This window comes from Pleurodeles waltl, chromosome 1_2, assembly GCF_031143425.1.
Source record: "Pleurodeles waltl isolate 20211129_DDA chromosome 1_2, aPleWal1.hap1.20221129, whole genome shotgun sequence".
NCBI classification, from domain to species: domain Eukaryota; kingdom Metazoa; phylum Chordata; class Amphibia; order Caudata; family Salamandridae; genus Pleurodeles; species Pleurodeles waltl.
Genome location: NC_090437.1, coordinates 925,791,547 through 925,811,467, shown reverse-complemented (window position 1 = coordinate 925,811,467; position 19,921 = coordinate 925,791,547). Strand labels below are relative to the sequence as shown.

At 47.3% G+C, this 19,921-nt stretch overlaps 1 protein-coding gene across 7 annotated transcripts in view; it reads left to right on the top strand.

Annotated features, from left to right (window-relative positions):
• Positions 1 to 19,921, top strand: part of PCM1 (pericentriolar material 1) — a 713,620-nt gene that overhangs the window by 470,125 nt on the left and 223,574 nt on the right. For all 7 annotated transcript variants that reach the window (XM_069200330.1, XM_069200304.1, XM_069200313.1 and 4 more), the window contains one exon: positions 1,890 to 2,029. In XM_069200330.1, the coding sequence (XP_069056431.1) occupies positions 1,890 to 2,029 (140 nt within the window). The remainder of the gene's footprint in view (positions 1 to 1,889; positions 2,030 to 19,921) is intronic.

The following is a 19,921-nucleotide window of genomic DNA, read 5'->3' as shown; positions in this document are numbered from 1 at the left end:
ACCATGATTCTTGTAGCCCCAATATGGCACGTCAGCAGTGGTACACAACGCTATTGGATCTGTCTGTGGTTCCACGTCACAAACAGACCTGACCTTTTGACTCAAAAGAGAGGTCAAATCAGACATCCTAACCCCAAAGCACTCAATCTTGCGATATGGCTCCTGAAGTCATAGGGTTTGGCTACTTATAACTTCCTTCTGAATGTATGAACATTCTTTAAGAAACACGTAGACCTACAACTAGACAGTGTTATGGTGCTAAATGAAAACATTTTGTATATTATTGTCAACCTGAAATATTGATCCACTTAAAGGCTCAGTACAAGACATTGTCTGTTATTTGCTACATTTGCAAAAGGCAAATCTAGCATACTCTTCTATTAAACTTCATTTTTCAGCTATAGCTGCTTACCTCCAAAACAGACAGCATGTTTCTTTATTTCAAATTTCTGTGAATAAAGCATTTATGGAAGGTCTTAAGAGAGTTATTCCACCCAGAGTTCCTCCAGCTCCTTTATTGAACCTTAACATTGTACTTACCACACGTATGGGTCCACCATTGAACCCATGCATTCTTGTGCTTTACAATTCCTTTCATGGAAGGTTGCCTTTTTAGTAGCTATAACCTCTCTAAGAAGAGTTAGTGAAATACATGCGTTCACTTTAGAGTAACCCTTCTTCAAAATATACAAAGATAAAATAGTATTTACAACAAATCCTAAATTCCTACCCAAGGTAGTTCCACCATTTCATATTAATCAATCCGTGAAGTTGCCAGTTTTTTTCCTACAGCGAGACTGTTGCTGAAAGAGCTCTACATACACTGGATGTTAAAAGAGCTCTCATTAATTACATTGACAGGACAAAAAGTTTTAGGAAATCAAATCAATTATTCACAGCTTTTTCAGTGCCTCAGAAGCGTAATACAGTTTCAAAGAATGGATTAACTAGATGGATGGTTAAATGTAGCCAAACTTGTTACCTTAAAACTATATGACAACTACCATTAGCTCCTAAAGCACACTCTACCAGGAAAAAAGGTGCATCAATGGACTTTTCAGGAAACATTCCAACAGCAGATATATTATTTCAAGCCACTCCAACTCCTACATACTAGGCACTGCTTATATGGGGGGGGGGGACTGCTTGCAGTCTATGCAAAGCGGGTGTATCTCCAGCTACACGTCATCGAATGGAAATGTTACTTATCCAGTAGATATCTGTTCGTGGAAAACAATCTAGCAAAGGACTCTACGCCCATGTGCAGTATCACCAAGAGCAGTCGTCATTCAATCTTGTTACTCAAAAATAATCTTCGAATGAAAACAACTTTTAACACTCCAAGCCCAACACTAGATGACACTTATGCAAAGTATGTAAATCTACTGCATTACATGCCACAAACAGATGTCTACTGAGTAAGTAACATTTTCCTTAATTATTGAGCTTTTAACAGGCTTTTTTGTACTTTAATCTGATGTGCAAATAAATGTTTACAGAACTACTGTAAGCAAAAAATAAGATTTTCATTAGGTTAGGCTTACAACTTGTAAGAAAGTATGATTCAAAGAACAGTTCTTCACCTCAGTTTGGTACACTTTCCTGACATATTCTGTTTTCTGATCTGAATATAAAAACCTTGATTGGACTATAAAAACTGCAGTGTTGTGTATTGTACATTTTCTGATTTATTCTCGCAAATGTGTGCCTTTTTTGTATGCTTTTATGTTTAGTCCAGTATGGTTTAAAGCTGTACTACTCTTTAGAACCTGGGAACAAAGCTAGTGTGCCTCATTGTAAATTTGTAATGTTTATGGTTGAGTTTTAGTACTTAGAACACTTGGAATAATGACTGAGATTTTTTATTTTTTATTTGTATTTTTTTAAAGCTCCAAGTTGTAGTGACGAAGATCACTCTAAACCACATATTGTGGAAGAAACTCTTTCAGTGCCTTGTCCTCGTATTGATACTCAGCAGCTCGACCGGCAAATTAAAGCTATTATGAAAGAAGTTATTCCTTTTCTGAAGGTATGCACACATTTTGCGATGTATATGCCTGTGTCATCATTCTAAAATGTATGAAATACAGCAGGTTGCACTGTTTTTTTTTGTTGTTTTTTTTGTTTTTGTTTAAGCATGGATTTTTCAACAATAATTGAGTCATAAGTTAAATTCCCTTCCATGTCCAATAAAAATTCCCATAATGTAGGTTGCTTTATTTGTTTCTCTACATGGCCATTTCCCGATATTTTTCTGCCCAAAGTGGTAACTCAGAATTGATTTGCTATCCACCAGTATTGAGTACAATGTATTTTTTTCCTGTTTGTCCAGGACTTTCAATATAGAAGTGACTTCAAAGTCGAGGGTAGTCTTTGGTGAGAGTTCTCACAGTAGATCAAAGAGACGACATTCATTGTTAATGGCTCCAAAGCTCTTTATTGGTTCAATATCAGGGGTGTCTGTAATGTGCGCTAATGGTTAGACAGCTGTCCACCTGTAAAGATGGGTAGAGTGTTCCTGTGGAATATTGTATACTCAATATATCGTCATGCCCCAGTGCCCAGGCAGTGACCTCATAACAGCTTCTATTTAAATGCTCTAGAATATGGCAAAGAAGAGTATTATTCATTCCATGAACTGACTTGTGAATGGAGATGTAGTATAAGGTCTAGTAACTAGGTGACTGATATTGGAATCTTTAGTCCACAGTTTTAATCTGGGTAAATGCCTCTAACTACTTCTACCTCAACCTGTACGTTTGTGTATTGTAGTAGTCTAATGTAAAAAGATAGCAAGGCAGATATGCAAATACCCTACATATGTGCGCCTCTGTCGTGCAGTGCTACTTTGCTTCCTTACTAGATTTGTACTATATCTGTTCTTACACATACCGTCCTATATAAAAATGTGTTCTTGATACCATGTCATCTGAGGATTGGACAGGTTCACAGTCCGAGGCTCTCAGTAAGAGTGCCTTCTTCATTCAGTTGATATTGGTAACAGCATTAGTTGGCCCCATCGAAATTCACACAGATATGATTGTTTTCACACAGACATTTTGGTTGAGGAAAGCAGCCACAATCTCTAGCCGAAACTCCATGGAAAAATTAGAAAATATTAGGAGGATCTGCCCTGGAACTACTGATCACATCAGAAGTTCTTTATTTCTGTGGGGCAACTTTTGATCCCACTTGTAATCCCCTGGAACCCTGGCCCTCTACAGCTTGGGCAGGAATAGTCACTTTCCATTTCAGCAGGCCAAATGTATGTACCACAGGTGTTCTCCCTACCACTTAGGACCAGGAACTCAGTCCCAGAAATGTTTGAAGGAACTCAAGAACTTCAGTTCTGGTTCTGTTAATGTTATATATGCTTGAAAGTAGAAGAGGTTACCTGCCTAGTGTGCAGAACCTGATCTAATGAGAAGTAACATTAATACATTGTTGGCTTACATGCTTACTTTGGTGAAGCCTTTATTTCAGCATACATTACTTACAATACGTTTAGTAAGTTATCACAGTACATGAATAGAACTGTAGGATGAGACTCACTACATAGTTTGCTGCATTTCTACGTCCTTAGTTAGGAGACAGGTTCCATGTTGAAGCTTAGTGTGTTGCTGGCATGCCCCATGGCAGAATCTATCAAACTGGCATGCACAGACAAACTAAATAACCTGACGTGGAAGATCTCCTTCTTCGTATCTATCACCTCAGTCAGTAGAATAGAAGAAATACATGCTTCCTACTTGCACAACTTGTACATCAAGTTTCACTTCAAACAAAATAGCTCTCTGACACACTTGAGGTTGCTGGTGTTTTTTCAAGAAGTTAACTCGTAAAGCGGAAGAAATGCTGCATAAATTGGATGTCAGGAGTGCTCAGATAATACATTGCCAAGGCACTCAAGTTGACTACTCAGCTATTTGTAGACGCCTAAACAAGGGCAGACTTTTGGAAGACATCCTGTCCAGATTTGTGAAAGACTGCATGGTGTTTGCTTATCAGAATGTCAGCAGACAGGTACCAGCGAGAATGATTGCCACCACTGTTGCTTTGATCACCAGCAAAACCTTTATGTGAAAGTCGTGGCTAACTTTATGTGAGCACTATTGCATGTATGCTGATGAGAAGGCTGACATGAACGAGTGTTAAAGACTACCAAAGAACCTGTTAAAATGCTCTCACCCCTCTTTCAGGTAATTGCTATTTAGAATTGAATTGCAAGCAGCTTGTCACGTAATAAAATATCCAGTGCTGAACAGAAACAAACATTGGTTACATTTTATAGGTTCACATTCTAACTTAATACTTTAGATGAAGCTGGATATGCTCCATTAAGAAAAAACATGGGGCTTGTTATGTCTTGGTCATGACATTCCTTCTTTATACACTCATTTAAGCTTGTTCGTACACATACCTCCTGCAACTGCACCCAAGAGGAATGTCCCCTGGTCATATTCAGTCTCTCCAATACAAGCATGCTATACCTAGAAATACAAACTAAACTAACGTTCCTGTAATGCTGTGGAGGTAAGTATTTGCATCTATAAAAGATAAATTTACTGGAGAGCCAGCTTTGTAGGTTTATTACTTATTCTTGTTCAGCACTGGATCTTTTTGGACGTCAGTTCAATTTGTACCTGAATCTACAAACTGTAATAAATGGTTTTGAATCGTAGGGTCTAAATGCAAGAATAATTTCCCCACTATTGTGGTCATTATGACAATGGCGGTGACTGTTAAAGTGGTGGTAACACTGCCAACAGGCTGGCGGTAATTACTGCCAAATTATGACCATGGCGGTGATAACTCCCATAGATAGCCAATGTACCACACCAACCTCCAGGGCGTAAACACCACTGACCACGGCAGTAGCCATCAGCAGCCAGGTGTAAGACAAGGTACCGCCCACCATATTATGACATAGCAAACTGCCACGATTCCCGGGGCGGTACCAACGCCATCAAAAGCCTGGCGGAAACACATTACAGAAAACAAAAGACTCACCAACAGAGACACAGAGAAGATCAAGGCCACCATGGAACGCCATGCTCCCCCTGGAACACTGACGACGACTGTGAGTATAGCCGGCTAGCACACAAGGGAGGGCGGGAGGAAAAGGAGAGTGACACACACACACGCACAACACACACCAGACACAGACACACACACCATACACACAGCCAGCTGCAGAGCAAAACTGGTCTCACAGGACACACGTCATAATAATGCAAGGACTACAGTTATCCAGAACTGATAGTGTAATTTGATGCAAATAGCCACCATATTGTCCATGTGACAAGATACACAAGTCACTGTTCAGAAAGGGCCAATGGCCAGTACAAAGTACAAAAGGCCCACATGGCCACAGGGCACAGTCCAAGGCCCAACACGTTCCCCTGCGTAATCCACACAACACTGTGCAGGCATATCATGTTGGGAATGGCCAGGCACCTCAGGGGGGAAGGAGGTGGGAGGCACCTCAGCTGAAGTAGGGTACTTGCTCACTGGTTCTGGAGGGGGGTCCTTGCCCATTTCACTTTGCTAGGGAGTACAAGGTCACAGTCTCTGAGGTGGGGTACTTGCCCCACTGGTTCTGGAGGGGGGGCTCCTTGTACATCAGTCCCTGGGAGGTGGCCTACATGCGGGCTGCTGTGTCCCAGCTGGAGGTGGGGGCTTCTTGCCCACTACTTTGGAGGGGAAACCCTGCCAGCCTCTGCTGTAGGTGAGGGCTGCTGTGCCCCAGCTGGAGGTGAGGGCTCCTTGCCCACTGCTGTTGGAGGGTGATAGGAATGGCATCTTTGGTTGGCAGTCAGGTTACCCCCTGTCCAAGCAAGGACCCTCACTCTAGTCAGGGTAAAGGAGAATCAACAACAGTTCACCTCAGTTCACCCCCTTGGTAGCTTGGCACAAGCAGGCAGTCTTAACTTCAGGAGCAAGGTGTAAACTATTTGTACCAACACATACAGTAACTCAGTGAAAACACTACAAAATAACACAACAAAGGTTTAGACAAATAGGTAATATGTATCTAAACAAAACAGGACCAAAATGACACAAATCTACCATCCACAAGTCAAGTTATGAATTAAAAAGCAAAAAGAATCTTAAATCCTTAGAAAACAGTGCTAACACTGTTAGCGTGAAAAAGTACCTGGGTTGCGTCAAAATAACACAGCTCGGGCGACTGCGCCTGAAAAGGCCAGTGATGCGTCGATTTCTCACTCGGAAGGCTAGACCGTGCGTTGTTCCTCCTCCGGTCAGGTTGGTGTGTGCAGATTTTCCTCTCCGCAGGTTAGCGATGCGTCGATCCTGACAGGCACCTCGGTTCCGGGCAGGCTTTACATTGTTTTTCCACGCCCAGCGAGGATTGTGTCGAAAATCCAGTCTCACGGTATCAGAAAACCACGCTATGTGGGGTTGCAACGTCAACAGCCTCTGTCAGCGGGTATTGCATGTCGTTTCTCCAGTCGCGTGTGTCTATCTTCCAGCCATGATGCATGGGGAGCGTTGATTTCAGGCACGAGGCCGGCAGCGTGTCATTTCTCAGCTGTGTCTCGGAAGGTGTGTCAAACTTCCCCGCATGGCGGTCTGTGCGTGGATTTTCAGTCTTTGTCTGCCAGCTTCTCCGTTCAAGTCCCAGGAACTGGGTAGGGCTTCACTTGGCAGGGCAGTAGTCTCAGCAGAGAGTCCAGGTGCTGGCAGGGGAAGTCTTTGATGGCCCTGAGACTTCAACAGGAGGCAAGCTCAGGTCATGCCCTTGGAGATTTCTTCACAAGCAGGAATGCACAACAAAGTCCAGTCTTTGCCCCTTTGCACAGCAGAAGCTTCAACTGCAGGATATAGCTCCACAAAACAGTCACAGGCAGGGCAGCACTTGAGGTTCCTTTTGATTTCCAGAAGTGATCTAATTTTCAGGGGTTTGGGTGCCCTTCTTTTACCATTTCTGCCTTTGAAGTAGGCATACTTCAAAGGAAAGTCTCTCTTGTTTGTGAAATCCTGCCTTGCCCAGGCCAGGTCCAGACACACACCAGGGGGTTGGAGACTGCATTGTGTGAGAGCAGGCACAACAATTTCAGGTGTAAGTGACCACTCCTCCCCTCCCTCCTAGCACAGATGGCTCATCAGGATATGCAGGCTACACCCTAGCTCCCTTTGTATCACTGTCTAGGGAGAGGTGCAACCAACCCAACTGTCAGACTAGCACAGACAGGGAATCCACAGACCGGCCGAGTCACAGAATGGTTTAAGCAAGAAAATGCCTACTTTCTAAAAGAGGCATTTTCAAACACACAATCTTAAAAACAACTTTACTAAAAGATGTATTTTTAAATTGTTAGTTAAGAGACCCCAAACTCCACATGTCCATCTGCTCCCAAAGGGAATCTATGCTTTAATCATGTTTAACGGTAGCCCCCATGTTAACCTTCGAGAGAGATTGGCCTTGCAACAGTGAAAAACGAATTTGGCAGGATTTCACTGTCAGGACATATAAGACCCATTAGTATATGTCCTACCTTAAACATACACTGCACCTTGCACCTTACCTTGCATGGGGCTTCCTAGGGCCTACCTTAGGGGTGTCTTACATGTAAGAAAAGGGAAGGTTTAGGCCTGGCAATTGGGTACACTTGCCAAGTCAAATTGGCAGTTAAAAACTGCACACACGGACACTGCAGTGGCAGGTCTGAGCCGTGTTTACAGGGCTGCTAACGTGGGTGGCACAACCGGTGCTGCAGGTCCACTAGTAGCATTTGATTTACAGGCCCTGTGCACCTGTAGTGCGTTGTACTGGGGGGTAGGGGTGCTCTTCCCACTCTCAGTTGGTGGAGTGGGATCCTTCCCTCTCTTGGGTGGTGGAGTGGGATCCTTTACTTTCTTGCCTCCAAGACTAGGAGGTGCATCCACTGTCCCCGTGGACTGTTTGGCTAATTTGCTGGGTTGGGTCGCTGTGACCCTGCTCTTTCGGGCAGGACAGGGGGGTGGAGAGGGAGGGAAGAGGTCAAGTTGGGCAAGGAAAAGCTTCTTAGGGACGGGATGAGGGGTGGGAGTGGAGGTTGAAGGAGTGGTTGGAGGTGTATGTCTGCTGGACTTGGGTGCATGGGCAGTGTGCTGATGTGAGGTGGATGGCTGTTGGGTGTCTGTGCATGCGTTTGTCTTCTTAGGAGGTGGTGGGGCAGACAGGGTGGTAGAGGACACAGGGGACACGTGGATGGATGTTGTGGAGGTGTCTACAAGTGAGGTGTGTGCTGCTTTGTGTGGTGATGGTGGCTGTTGATACAGTACATACAGGTGTGAGTGTGGATGTGACAGTGAGGGGGGAGGAGAAGCAAGTGGATGTTGTTTTGTGTGCTACTCTCTGTTGTTTGTATGAGTGCTTGTGGCCTGAAGTGTGCTGCCTATGTTTCTGTGCCAGTCTTGTGTGATGGTTTGTGTGCATGCTTGACTGTATGTGTGCATGGGATGGGTTGGGGTTCAGGAGATTGGGAATGAGAAGTGGTAGTTGGAGAGGGGACAGTCGGAACAGGGACAATGGCTGCCAGCAGAGAGGAGGCTAGAGCCTGGAACGATCTCGGTTGGGCCACCAATACACAATGAATGCCCAGAAATGCATTGCATTGCTGCATTTGGGATGTCAGCCCCTGGATGGCATTCACAATGGTTGACTGCCTACAGAGATGGATCTCAGGAGGTCAATAGCCTCCTCTGAGGGCAGCAGGGCTGACTGGGGCAGGGCCTGAGGTGCCTGGGGCGAAGGAGATGCCCACCCTCCTGGGTGAACGGGCAACTCGGTGAGGGGATACTGGGGGGCAGTGCTGGTAAAGGGGGGTAGCGGCTATACCTGTAGCTGGGGTGGTCCCAGAGCTGTCTGCCACCACAAGGGAGCTTCCATCGAAGGAGGTATCAGTCAGTGTTGTCACCTCCTGTCTCTGCCGTGGTGCTCCCCTCGCCCTCAATTACACTAGTCTTCTCTGCGTTGGACTTTGCCTCCTGGGTCCTGTGGGATGCAGCTCCCTCTGTCGCTGATGCCTCTGCTCCACCGCCAGATGATGCTAATGCACACATGGACAGGATGACAGTAGAAAAAAGGTGGGGGGGGGGAGGGAACAATGGGTCAATTGCAGCACCAACACCACAGATGGCATACACATTACCGTCACAACCAGGGATCAGTATTGAGCTCCATGCATTGCACTGGCATTACATTGGCTAGGTACCCCAGCAAAAATGTGAGCCAGCCCCTGCCAACTGCACCCCTCCTGGGAGTCACTAATCCCTGTCTGACATGGAATGCAACCTAGCTAGGTTACCAGATTTAGCAATACAACCATTACCCTTGAGACAGATCACGCTGCAATCTCTGACCTGGCATTAAAGGGTACACACTAACTGACATCCACCACCAGGTTTCCATGCCACCTACCAATCATAGTTGTAACGCACACTGTACTCAACCCCTTGTGGCTGCTGTAATGCCCTCAAGAGCCCATCCAACTCTGGGTAGGCCACCAACAGTATGCAGGCCATCGGGGGGAGGGGGTCAGGTTCCGACAGGCTCCCCTCCCTCTTTGGGAGGCCATCCCCAGCTGGGCCTCTGTGGTCTTCCAGGCCCAGCATCTCATTTCCTCCCACCTCTTCCTACAAATCCCCTTCCATCCCCATTGGCACACACATTACCCAGCGCCCACCATGTACACTACCACCAGACATACAACCCCCTCAAATGACACAATGCTTGCACACACATCTCCATGCAACCTTGTCACATGCCTCGTGCCCAAGGTGTACTCACCGAATGGTCTGGAGGCCCATACAGCTGCCCATACTGGGGTAGGACCCCATCCACCAAGCTCTCCAACACCTCCGAAGTGAAGGCAGGGGCCCTTTCCACAGTCACACCGGCCGTGGCAGGATCCAGGCACAGGTCACAGCAGCACACTCAGTGTAGGTGTTGTCCTGTCGAAAGTCGGGAATCAAGTGAGGTTATGGACAGAAAATGGAGGTCACGTCCGCGGTGGTGTACACTGTCACGGCCACCGGTGATCCCCATTGTCCATTTTACTCCATAGAGCCACATGTTATCAAATGAAGGATAGCACGGCGGTGCAAGACCGCCTTCGGCCATGACGCACTATGCGGGTGGAGTTACCTCACTTCCACCTGTTTCTTCATACAGGACAGGCGGGGCGGCATTTCACGGTGGTGGACAATATTCAGATAATTGAGAACTGTTACATTTCCATATTTTGTACATACATTGTCATTCCCAATGTTCCATCACGTTACTGCTCTATGTGCACTTAGGTGGTGGTTCCATTGTTCAAATTGTGACAGCCTACTCACGCTTGTATCCCTTAGATACCTACATCTGCGGAGGAATAGGAGGAGGAGACAAGCCTCTGTGTACAGAACCCTTGTCGACTTGGCTACACTGGAGGAGAGTCATATAATACTCACCTATAGCCTGGACAGGGACACAATCAGAGCTGTGTGCTCAATTGGAGCCTAATCTGATGTCAGCTATCCGTCATCCCACTGGGATCCCCCCCAATGCTGGTTCTGTCAGTGCTCCATTTCATGGCAACTGGTTCATTCCAAGTGACAGTGGGCTTGGCAGCAGAAATGTCACAGCCAATGTTCTCATTCATGCTGGCAAGGGTTTTATCTGCCCTGGCGAAACACACGTGCAGCTACATTGCTTTCACCCAGGTGGAAGATTTGCCCACTGTGTAGGCTGGTTTCTATGCAATGGGACATGTATCCAACTTTATTGGGGCAATTGACAGTACACATGTAGCGTTTGTCGTCCGTCCCCCGCTTGCCAGAATGAATATTCCTGAGGAATAGCAGCATCCCAAGTGTGATGGCACAACTACAGAAGCACAGGGTGTGGCTAATTGGTGAGGCTGGATCCCCACCCAATGTATGTCAGTGTATGCCTTCTGTTGTTAACCCCATACTATTGTGTAAGGCTATTGTTTGTCCCTCAATACTTGCAGGTGACTCTGGCTACCCAGACCTATCGTGGCTCCTGACCCCCTGTGAGGAATGCAGGGACTAAGAATCGTTATAATGATACACATGGGCGAAGCAGGAGAATTATTGAAAGGACCTTCGGCCTCCTGAAGGGCAGGTTCAGATGCCTCCATCTAACCGGTGGATCCTGTACTACTCACCACAGAAGGTCTCCCAATTAGTAGTGGCATGCTGCATGTTGCACAACCTGGCCCTCAGACGACATGTGCCTTATCTGCAGGAGGAGGAGACTGGAAATGCCCCTGTGGCAGCAGTGGACCCTGAGGACAGTGAGGATGTGGAAAACAGAACATCAGTAATTTATGTCAATGCTTCCAATTATTGATGTTTTTTGTGTGGCTGTAGCAGGACGGCATTCACTTCCTTTGCATCTCTACTTACTGTCACCTATGGCTTCTCATTTAGCATATGTTGGTGATTTGACAACTGTGGACTGATGTGAAGACAACGGACAGATACAGCTCATTAACTGTATGCTATTACAGTGTTCAGATCATTTGCACATGATGTGACTGTTTCCATATATGCACGTTTTCTTCCCTTAAAACACTATCACTTATGTTGTGCTCAAGGGTGTTTATTGTAGTGCAAATAATAGATGGAAATGTGCAATGGAATGGGGTGATGGTTGAAGAAAGTCCAGGGTATTATTCCAGTCTGTTTGTAGAGCAGGTCTAGTGGTCAAGGGGCCATAGGTAGGGGAGCAAAAGCAGTTCAATGTGGACACGGTGACAAGGTGGGAACAAGGCGGACATTCAGGAGGGTGTCATTTCCTGGTGGTGGTCTTGGTCTTGGCAAGTGTCTCTGCCTTCTGTCTGGGTCGCAGGGAACATTTGCGGGTGGTTCACCTTCTGTAGGAAGAGGGGTGCTGGTGGCCTGTGGGTCCTGTAGCAGTGCCTCCTGCCCACTAGCTACAGCGGAGGTGGTGGGCTGGTCAGTAGACTGACTAGTGGTAGGGGCCCGCTGGTGTGCTGTCCATTTCTTCATGATGTTGGCCATATCTGCCAGCACCCATGCTAGGGAGACCATGGTGGTGTTGAGGGCCTGCAAATCCTCCCTGATCTCCTGATGGTGTACCTCCTGCAGTTGCGTGTTATCCTTCATGTTGGTAAAGATCTGGCCCATCTTGCCCTGGGAGTTTTTGTAAGCCCCCAGGACATTGGTGAGTGCCTCCTGGAGAGCCTGTTCCCTGGGCGTGTCCTCCCCCTGGCGCACAGGGTCCTCCCAGTGTCTCTGTTCCCCTGTGCCTGTGTCCCCTGAACAGTGTGCCCACTGCCACTGACCCCAGGTCCAGCATTGTCTTGGGGGTGAGGTGTGGATTGGGGTCCCTGTACAGATGGGCACACTGCTGATTGACGTGTCCTGGGAACAGAGGTGTGGAGATGTTGGGTGGGTGCTGTGATGTTGGATACTGATGGGGGAGGCTCTGTGGTGGACTGTGAGTGGGCTGGGGGTGGCCGACTGACCAGTGGTCCCTGATGGGCCAGATAGTACATCCAGATCCACAGTCACTGTCATCACTGGGGGCATCTTCTGTTTTGGGACTGGATAGTCGTGGCACCTCCTCGCCTCTGCGATTGGCTGGGGGTACTCGTGGGGATGTAAGTAATGTATTATACTTCATGTCTGTTGCATATTGTACATCCCTTGCATCCCCTCTTTTGTTGCTGTTGTCCTGCCCCTTTGTTTGTCTATGGTGATGTATTGTGTGATTGTTAGTTCTCCATGCTGTGCATACCTTGATGATGGGTGTGACATTGGGGTTAGTCAGATGTGTAGGTGCAGTGTGTGGGATGGAGTGGAGTGATGGGAGTCAGGGTGAGGGGTTGAGATGGCATGCAGCTATGGGGGATAATAGGTAGCAAATATTTACTCATCAGTGTCCAGTCCTCTGGCTACTCCAGTGTGTCCCTCAGGATGCAGGATTGCCAAGGCTTGCTCCTCACATGCTGGGAGCTGTGGGGGTGGGGGGGAGGGTCCACTGCTAGTCCTCTGGATGGCGAGCTGGTGCCTTGCTGCCACGGAACGTACCTTCCCTCGTTCGTCGTTCCACCTCTACCTGATGTCGTCCCTTGTCCTTGGATGCTGTCCCATGGCCTTCACCCTGTCCACAATCCTCCGCCATAGCTCCATCTTCCTGGCAATGAAAATTTGCTGTACCTGTGCTCCAAACAGCTGTGGCTCTACCCTGACTGTTTCCATGACCCGCAACTTTTCATCTGTGAAACGGAGGTGCCTTTGTGGGGACATGGGTGTTGTGTGGTGTGTGTTGTGCAGAAGGTGTTAAGTGATGTGATGGGGCGTGGGATGTGGGGTGCGTGACGATTGTATGGGTGTTTGTGGTGTGTGCGCGTAGTTGTCTCAGTGGTCTTCGTGTAAGCCTTGTGGCGCTTATTGGTATTCGCAAAGGGTGGTGTTTGATGTGGGTGTTTGATTTATAGTGCTATGGATGGGGGGTGTGGTGTGTGTATCAGTGTCAGGTGTGTGACTTTCGTTTTGGCCAATGTTGTGGTGTTTTGTATTTGGGTGGCCATTCGGAGTGCTCCGGTGTCTACCGCCAATGTTTAACCGCCATTGAATGTCCGCCCTTGTGATTCGTGGATCATAATGTGGTGGGCGTTGTTTTGTTGGCGTAAGGGTATGGGTGTTCGTACCGCCACTTCAGCACTGACCTTTGGGGTGTGTGTGTGATAATACGGCGAATGGATATTCGCCACTGCTGGGGTATGTTGGCAGCAGTCACCGCAGCATTAAGCCAATGTCATAATGAGGGCTAAGTGTGCAGGACATTTTTTGTACATTTTTTTCCCCCCATTGAAATGCATCAAAATGTCTAGTCTGTGAATTCATATATATATCTGTTGGCAGAAGCCTAACCGAGTTCTCATTTTTGTTGACTGTTCAAATAAATCTTCACTTAATATTCACATAACTGCATTGTAATATTCATATGTAGAGAAAAGGGCATCACTTTCAGTAAAGAACATGTAGTTAAAATGTCACTGTAGGAAGCTGGGTCTCTATATGATGCTGTGGATCCTCAGATTGTTTGCAGAGGCAAAAGTAGACAGGACAGATGCTCTATTTTTGTGTGGGTGAGCAGTTAGTCTTGTCAGAGGGTAGTGCTAAGCATTCATTGTACTCACAGAGGCAATAAATGACACACAAAACTCATTTTCACAAAACTCAAACAAGCTTTTCACGACCAATCATAGGACCAATCTTGTAGTCTTAAGGTGAGTACTGGGCAAGGGTCAGGCCACACCAACAGGTCACTCGAGGCAGCACTGGGGCCACCAGGTACAGAGCTGTAATATGGCATTGGGTGCCCAGTGTGTTTCAAAGGGGATTGGTCTCCTTGGGTTTAGGCTGTAGGCTCTGACGGAGCGGTGGGGGGAGGGGGCAGCCGAGGACAACCAACAGGTAAGTTGCAAATGTGGGGTGCTGGGGGGCATAGTTGCACCTTTGGTCCTCTTCGCTAAGGCCAATGTTTGACAGATCAGGGGTGTCTTTTGGTGACCCCTTTCGTTGTCCAGGAGCACTTCTGGGGGGTGGGGGGGGCAGTCCTGTGTTCTGAGGCTGCAGATGTTGTTGTGGACTCCAGGAGGGGTGAAACCACAGTGGACTCGAGCTTGGGGATATCGTTGACACCAGGGGTCCACTTAAACACAGTCTGGCGGTGACGGGTGCAGTTGTTGCTTTAGGAGTCAGGCTTCTCTCACCACAGAACCTGCAGGAGAGGTGGCCTGCATGCAGAGGCTATATGTGACTTCATGGAGTCCAGGAAGAGTGAAACCACAATGAACTCGGACTATGGACAGCTGGTACCAGTGACTGCGGTGAGGTGGTGTCTTCAGGTGTCTGGTCTTTGCGGTTCCACAGGCTGCAGAGTCCTTTCTGTGGAGTTGGTTGGGGAGCAGGTCTGCACTTCACGGGAGCCTTCAGTCTTTTTCAGTGGCAGGCAGACCTCCCAGGTTTTTGGAGGTTCAGCTGCAGGACAAGGCATTGTCTGGTGCAGGATCCATCAAGGAGTGTACAGGGTTGCAGGGTTGGTACTAGGTCAGCTGGTGCTGCTTTTCCTCTTCTTAAGTGTCTCTTCTTTGTCCTTTTCTTCTTAGGTTGTCAGGATATGAGTACTAGGGTTCAGGGGTGCCTCCTAAATACTCAATTTAGGGGTGTTACAGGGAGTGCCAGGTGGCAGCCAATAGGTTGCCCACCTTTAGGTTGACTTCATCCTTTCAATTACCACTTCCTTTGGGAAATGTGCATAACCCTGACCCTAGTGGTCTAAATCCATCCAAAACAAGATGGAGGATTTTAAAAAGTGGTGTCCACTCCAGCTTGTCCATCTTAGTGGTGGGACTGGCATGAAGTGGGCACACCTCCTAATCTGACTAATTTTCCCGCCTGTCTTGCTGCCAAAAGTGGGGAGAGGGGGTTGGTCACTAGGTAGCATTACAAAGGCAGCTTGCCCTTTGAAGCTTCCCAGCCTGGACTATCAATCCTGTCTTGATGAAGTGTCAACGCCCTGCCATTGCAGGCTTTAGTCTCTGGACCCCAACAGCGCTGGCTCTCACGTTAGGTGGGTCAGATACTTGGCTAAGGTGGCTTAACTGGTCAGGAAAAGTCAGTTAACACACTAGTAGCTCGTTGGCTTTCAGGGGGCACCCCTAAGGTGCCCTCTCGGTGCATGTATTGGTAAATCCAACACTGGCATCAGTGTGGGTTCACCAATACGAGATGATTGATATCAAACATCCATATCTTCAGTGAAGCCATCATGTAGCTGGGGAGCTCGAAGTAACCAGTGTCCAGCATGTGTGTTTAAAATGGTTTCCCTGGTCACTTACTATGTCTGAGAATCAACAAAGACAGCAGGGGTTTATCTGCTCGTGCAGATATGCCCTCACATGTAATATAATGCACCCTGCCATAGGGCTGTGAGGCCTGCTAGAGGGGTGACATATATATATATATTGCATGCAGTTTTACGGGACATGGCACACAGGCTGTATGCCGTGTCATGTTTTCACTTTTATCTGCACCAAGACACACAGTCTGCAATGGCAGCCTGATGTGCTTGGTGAGGTGTCCCTTAGGGTTGCACAATTTGTGCTGCAGCCCTTGTTGAACCTCTTTCGTATCCCAGGACCAAGGTACAAGGGGTACCATTTACAAAGGACTTGCAGGGGGTACTAAAGGTTTTGCCTATTGGGGAGTTAGGTGCAGTTTTAGGGGGAAGAGATGTTGCACTGGGGACCTGGTTAGCAGGAACCCTGTGCGCTTTCAGTTGAAATTACAACAGATACCAGACAAAAAGTGAGGGCTAACCATGCCAAAAGGTTATTTTCTACAGTCACCTGTTTGGCTTACATTTGGTACATGTAGAAGAGGAAAAAAAAAGAAGCCTTCCTCTTTAAGAACCTAGTAGGCAACCCTTCCCACGATGCACTGCAAAGGCATTTGCCTTTCTAAACCAGTTCTATTGTTCTGGCTCCTTAAAGATGTTAGAACATCTCTAAGCCTTTTCCCAGAACATTTTTCTGTCAGGAAATGATTTTTATTGACTCAACTTTTTTTTTCTTTTTTAAACATCTGCTGTTGTGTTAACCAGTTTTTTCTCGTATTGTGAATGAATTTTAATGCTAAAAAGCTGTGACTGACGCAGACATTGTGTGTAGTATGCTTATCTGTTTCTCATTATGCCTCTGAATACAAAATATGCAAGAAAATGTCAAATTGAACTTTAATCGATAAAGAAAGCCTAAGGTTAAGAAGGATGCTTTGGACTTGTCACCTCCAAGAACATTTACAAAGGTCAGTTCAGCATCTCATTTATGTAAGTGAAAACCATGTTTTCACAGACACCTAGAAGTAGATCACCTAGCAACTCAGGAGTTACCAGTTCCTACACTAGGATCCAGTTTCCCTGCTCCGATACTGGCCTATCTTCATACATCCTTGCATCGCTAGTACAGTCTTTTTCCAGAGTGTTGCCAGTAGATGTTATCATTTCCTTTCATGTGATGCTGTTAGGAGAGGAAGCGGAGCTTAATATTGTAAGCTGGCCTGGTATGTGGTGGGCACCTGTGGTGTTTGCACCTTATACCAGGTCCAGGTAACTCCCATTAGTTAGTGAAACATTGTCTAGGAATCCAGGGCTCTCTTGTGGTAGCTATGGTGAGCCGCCAATACTTACCTAGGAGGATTTTAAAGCACTTGAAATACCACAGCAGTCACACAGTAACTTAACACACAAGAGGTACCACACAGTGTTGCATAAATAAAGGTATTTTATTACAGTAACACTGAACCAGATGACTTATAGGCAGTCCCCCAACTGAAGGTAAGTACTATATATATATATATATATATATATATATATATATATATATATATATATATATATATATATATAATATATATATTTATATATAGTAATTATTAGGAATTAGCATATGAGAATAGCAAGCATTGGCAACAGTTAGTGAAAAATAGTTAGGGCCTTATGGGGGCCAAACCATATACTAAAATTGTGGAATGCGAAGTGAAGTCCCCCACCCAAAGATGTGAAGTAGTTAGAGGGGAGCTAGGAGAATTCAGGACCCCAAGAGATGAGTACCTAGGTGACCCCCAGTGACTAGGAGAACAGAGGTAAGTGCCTGATCTTCTCAAGGACTAACAAGGGGACTTGGAAAGAAGAAGATTGCAAGACCAGGACCAGTCTGGTGGAACCCAAAGGTGGATTCTGGAAGAAGAGAACCTGAGAAGAAAGGGGACAGAGTCCCATCCACACAGGCGTGTCCAGACTGGGCAGGAGCCACTACCCACCCTTGTGTGGATGGTGGATGAGGATATGGTTCGACGAGGGAAGATGGAGCCAGGATGTGGAGTCCAGGAGCTGCAGGGAGGTCTTTGGAGTCATGTAGATGATGTCCCATGCTGGTCGCTGGGTCACAGATGCTCAGTGGTCAAGAGGACCACCAACAAGGCTCAGAAAATGCTAATCTGGGCAGAAGAGTATTTGCAGAGAAGAGGACTAGCAAGGTCCAGGGGACTAGACCCTTGGAGGGGAGTCTGGGCTGACCCTCAGCAGTCGGAAGAGTCAGCAGAAGCAGTCATAACCCCCACTGGCAGCAGATACAGTAATTTGCAGCGAGGCCCAGCCAGCACACCTGGAGAGGAGTCCCACATCGCTGGAGCAGCAGAGGAGAGACTGCCTTTGCAAGGATGAAGTGCTGGAGACCAGGGTTACTTGGAGCAGGAGTTAAAAAGCCTTGGTTGCTGCAAGAGGCACGGTGCATGGGGTACTATCATGCAAAGAGAGGAAAGGGATCACCATCTCCCAAGTTGGACAGAGGGCAGAGAGGACCAAAAGGATCATTTCAGAACACCACCTGCGTTGTTGGATCCACACAGTCCCTGTGGAGAGCAGATCCCAGCAGCTGGACGTCGTTGCCTTAGGTGCCTGCAGATGCAGGGGAGTGCTTCCTTCATTCCAGGGGAGATTCCTTCTTGGTTCTTTGGTGCAGCTGAAGTCTTGCCAACCCCACTGGAGGCACAGCTGTTGAAGTGTTGCAATTACTGGAAGGAACCGAAGAAACAATGTTTTAAGGCAAGGTCGTCTCAGGAGTAGCAGGCTTGTTTGGTTCCTGTGAAGTCCAGAAACGGTTCTGGTGGCCAGGAGCAGAAGAGGTCGATTGAGAGGAGTCCTGGTGGAGTCTTGCACAATGAATCTGGGGACCGACCCTCGAGGGAATCCTTAAATGGCTCAAAGAGGAGGCTTAGTGACATAGCAGGGTGACCATCTATCAGAGGGGGGTCCAAACTGCAATGGCATGGTGAGCAAAATAAACTGATGGGTTAAACCCAGATCTGTGACTGGGGGTGAATGTTTGATTTGGTCTTCATTCCGTCCATCAACTGTTCTTTTTGCATTTGTCGCTCCAAGTGGGAAGAGTATGCCCAGACGTGGGTCCTGTGCTCACTGGGCCACCAGATTCAAGCTAGACTGGCTGAAGAGGGGTGATACCCCAAAATGAGTCCCAGGATGCCTATTTCTGCTCCAGGGAGGGCCTGGCCTGGCAGTTCGGGCTGGACTGTTCCCATGGGGAACAGGGTCATGACTGATTTGCATATGGCTGGGTCCAAACTGGAATGGCATGGGCAGCGAAAAAACGATGGATTTTGGCCCAGATCTCGCTACTGGGGGAGAATGTTTGACATTGTTCAGCATTCCGTCTTTTTCAAGGAAATCCCTAAATGGCTCAAAGAGGGGGCTTGGTGACTTAGCAGGGTGACCATCTATCAGAGGGGGGTGCAAACTGGAATGACATGGTGAGCAAAAACACTGATGGATTAAACCCAGATCTGTGACTGGGGGTGAATGTTTGGTTTGGTCTACATTCCATCCATCAACTGTTCTTTTTGTTCTTCTGTTTCCATCTATCAGAGGGGGTCACTGACGTCAGACACCTGTTCTGACCAACCAGATGCTCCCAGAGGCCTCAGGACATCTTGTTTCCTAGATGGCAGATTCAGGTGGCCACTTGGAGGAGCTCTGGGCAGTGGTGGACAGGGGAGTGGTCACTCCCCTTTCCTTTGTGTGGTTTTCCGCCAGAGCAAGGACCATGGGTCCCTGGGCAGGTGCAAACCAGATTATGCAAGGAGGGCACCAAATGTGCCCCTCAAAGCAAGCCAGTGGCGTGGGAAGGCTACCCCTTCCCAGCCTTGTAACACCTATTTCCAAGGGAGAGGGTGTTCCCCACCCTGCCTCCCTCCCTTTCCTCAACTGGAATTCCTTTGTTCTGCCTCCCGCTGCTTGAGCTGGCTGTGCAGCAGAAGGGGAGAAACCTGCTGAAGGGCTGCAGCAGCGTGGGAA